This window comes from Myotis brandtii, unplaced genomic scaffold, assembly GCF_000412655.1.
Source record: "Myotis brandtii unplaced genomic scaffold, ASM41265v1 C41936242, whole genome shotgun sequence".
Classification (NCBI taxonomy): Eukaryota; Metazoa; Chordata; class Mammalia; order Chiroptera; family Vespertilionidae; genus Myotis; species Myotis brandtii.
Genome location: NW_005313741.1, coordinates 1 through 940, shown reverse-complemented (window position 1 = coordinate 940; position 940 = coordinate 1). Strand labels below are relative to the sequence as shown.

The following is a 940-nucleotide window of genomic DNA, read 5'->3' as shown; positions in this document are numbered from 1 at the left end:
CACAGGCCGACGCTCTACTCACTGAGCCAAACCGGCCAGGGCAGTCTTGTATTTGATTCAGAACTCTTCTCCGAGGTGGAGAACTGGGTGGAGGAACGATCCGATGGAAGTACTGGGTGGGGAAGAGGAAAGGCTTCGTCCCTGTTTCTGCTTCTGCCCTGTCCCTGGCTTTCTCTTCTTGCACGCAGACCTCCCAAGCCAGCCATGCCCTCCAGGTGCACAGAGCCCAGGCTCACTCCGTGGGCATCTACGACAACACCATGGGGCCCTGGATGTATGAGAACCTCACTCCCTCGGCGCACTCCGTCCACGTCAGAGCAGCTGGAGACGACCTGAGCGTCTCTTCAGAGGACTCCAGAGACTACGTCAATGTCTCCACAGCAGCAGAGATTGCTGAGCTGCTGGCCTCTCCCAGCCACCCCACTGGGAACCTCTTTGCCCGCCCAAGTGCTCGGGAGCTGGAATCCACCGAGGAAAGAGACAAGGGCTGGGACCATGCCAGTGACTACGCCCGATTTTTGCCTCCAGGAACTGAGGGCAACGATCCACTCAGCGATGAGGAAGGCTCTTCTCAGACCTCAAACGACTACGTCAACACGGCAGAGTTGGACCTGGGGGCCACCCAGGGGGAGCAGCCCTGGATGTCCTTTCAGTGCTGCCCAGATTATGAAAATGTCCCACCAGCAGGTCCCAATGGAAGCCAGCAGCTGGCGGAAGGAGTGACAGCCTCACACACAAGCCGTGTGGAGGGCAGGACAGAGGGTACAGAGACTCATGGCCCCCTGGTCATGCCATCAGGGAGGTTCCTGGTTTCAGGGGATTATGGGGCCTATCAGCCATCCGCACAGCGTGAGAGCCGTCAGATGAAACGTGGAGGAGAGGTGTCAAACCAGGGCTCCGGGGATGATGACACTGTGCTGGCTGCCACGGTAGGAGGCGG

The 940-nt window shown here is 59.3% G+C and overlaps 1 protein-coding gene across 1 annotated transcript; it reads left to right on the top strand.

The window, feature by feature from the left end:
- Window positions 1–188: 188 nt before the first annotated feature.
- LOC102258737 (lymphocyte transmembrane adapter 1-like) lies at window positions 189–932 on the top strand (the record flags this gene model as incomplete). The annotated part of the gene is made up of 1 exon (XM_005852871.2): window positions 189–932. A coding segment is annotated over one exon (744 nt), but the record flags the coding sequence as incomplete, so codon positions are not given.
- Between the last annotated feature and the right edge of the window lie 8 nt (window positions 933–940).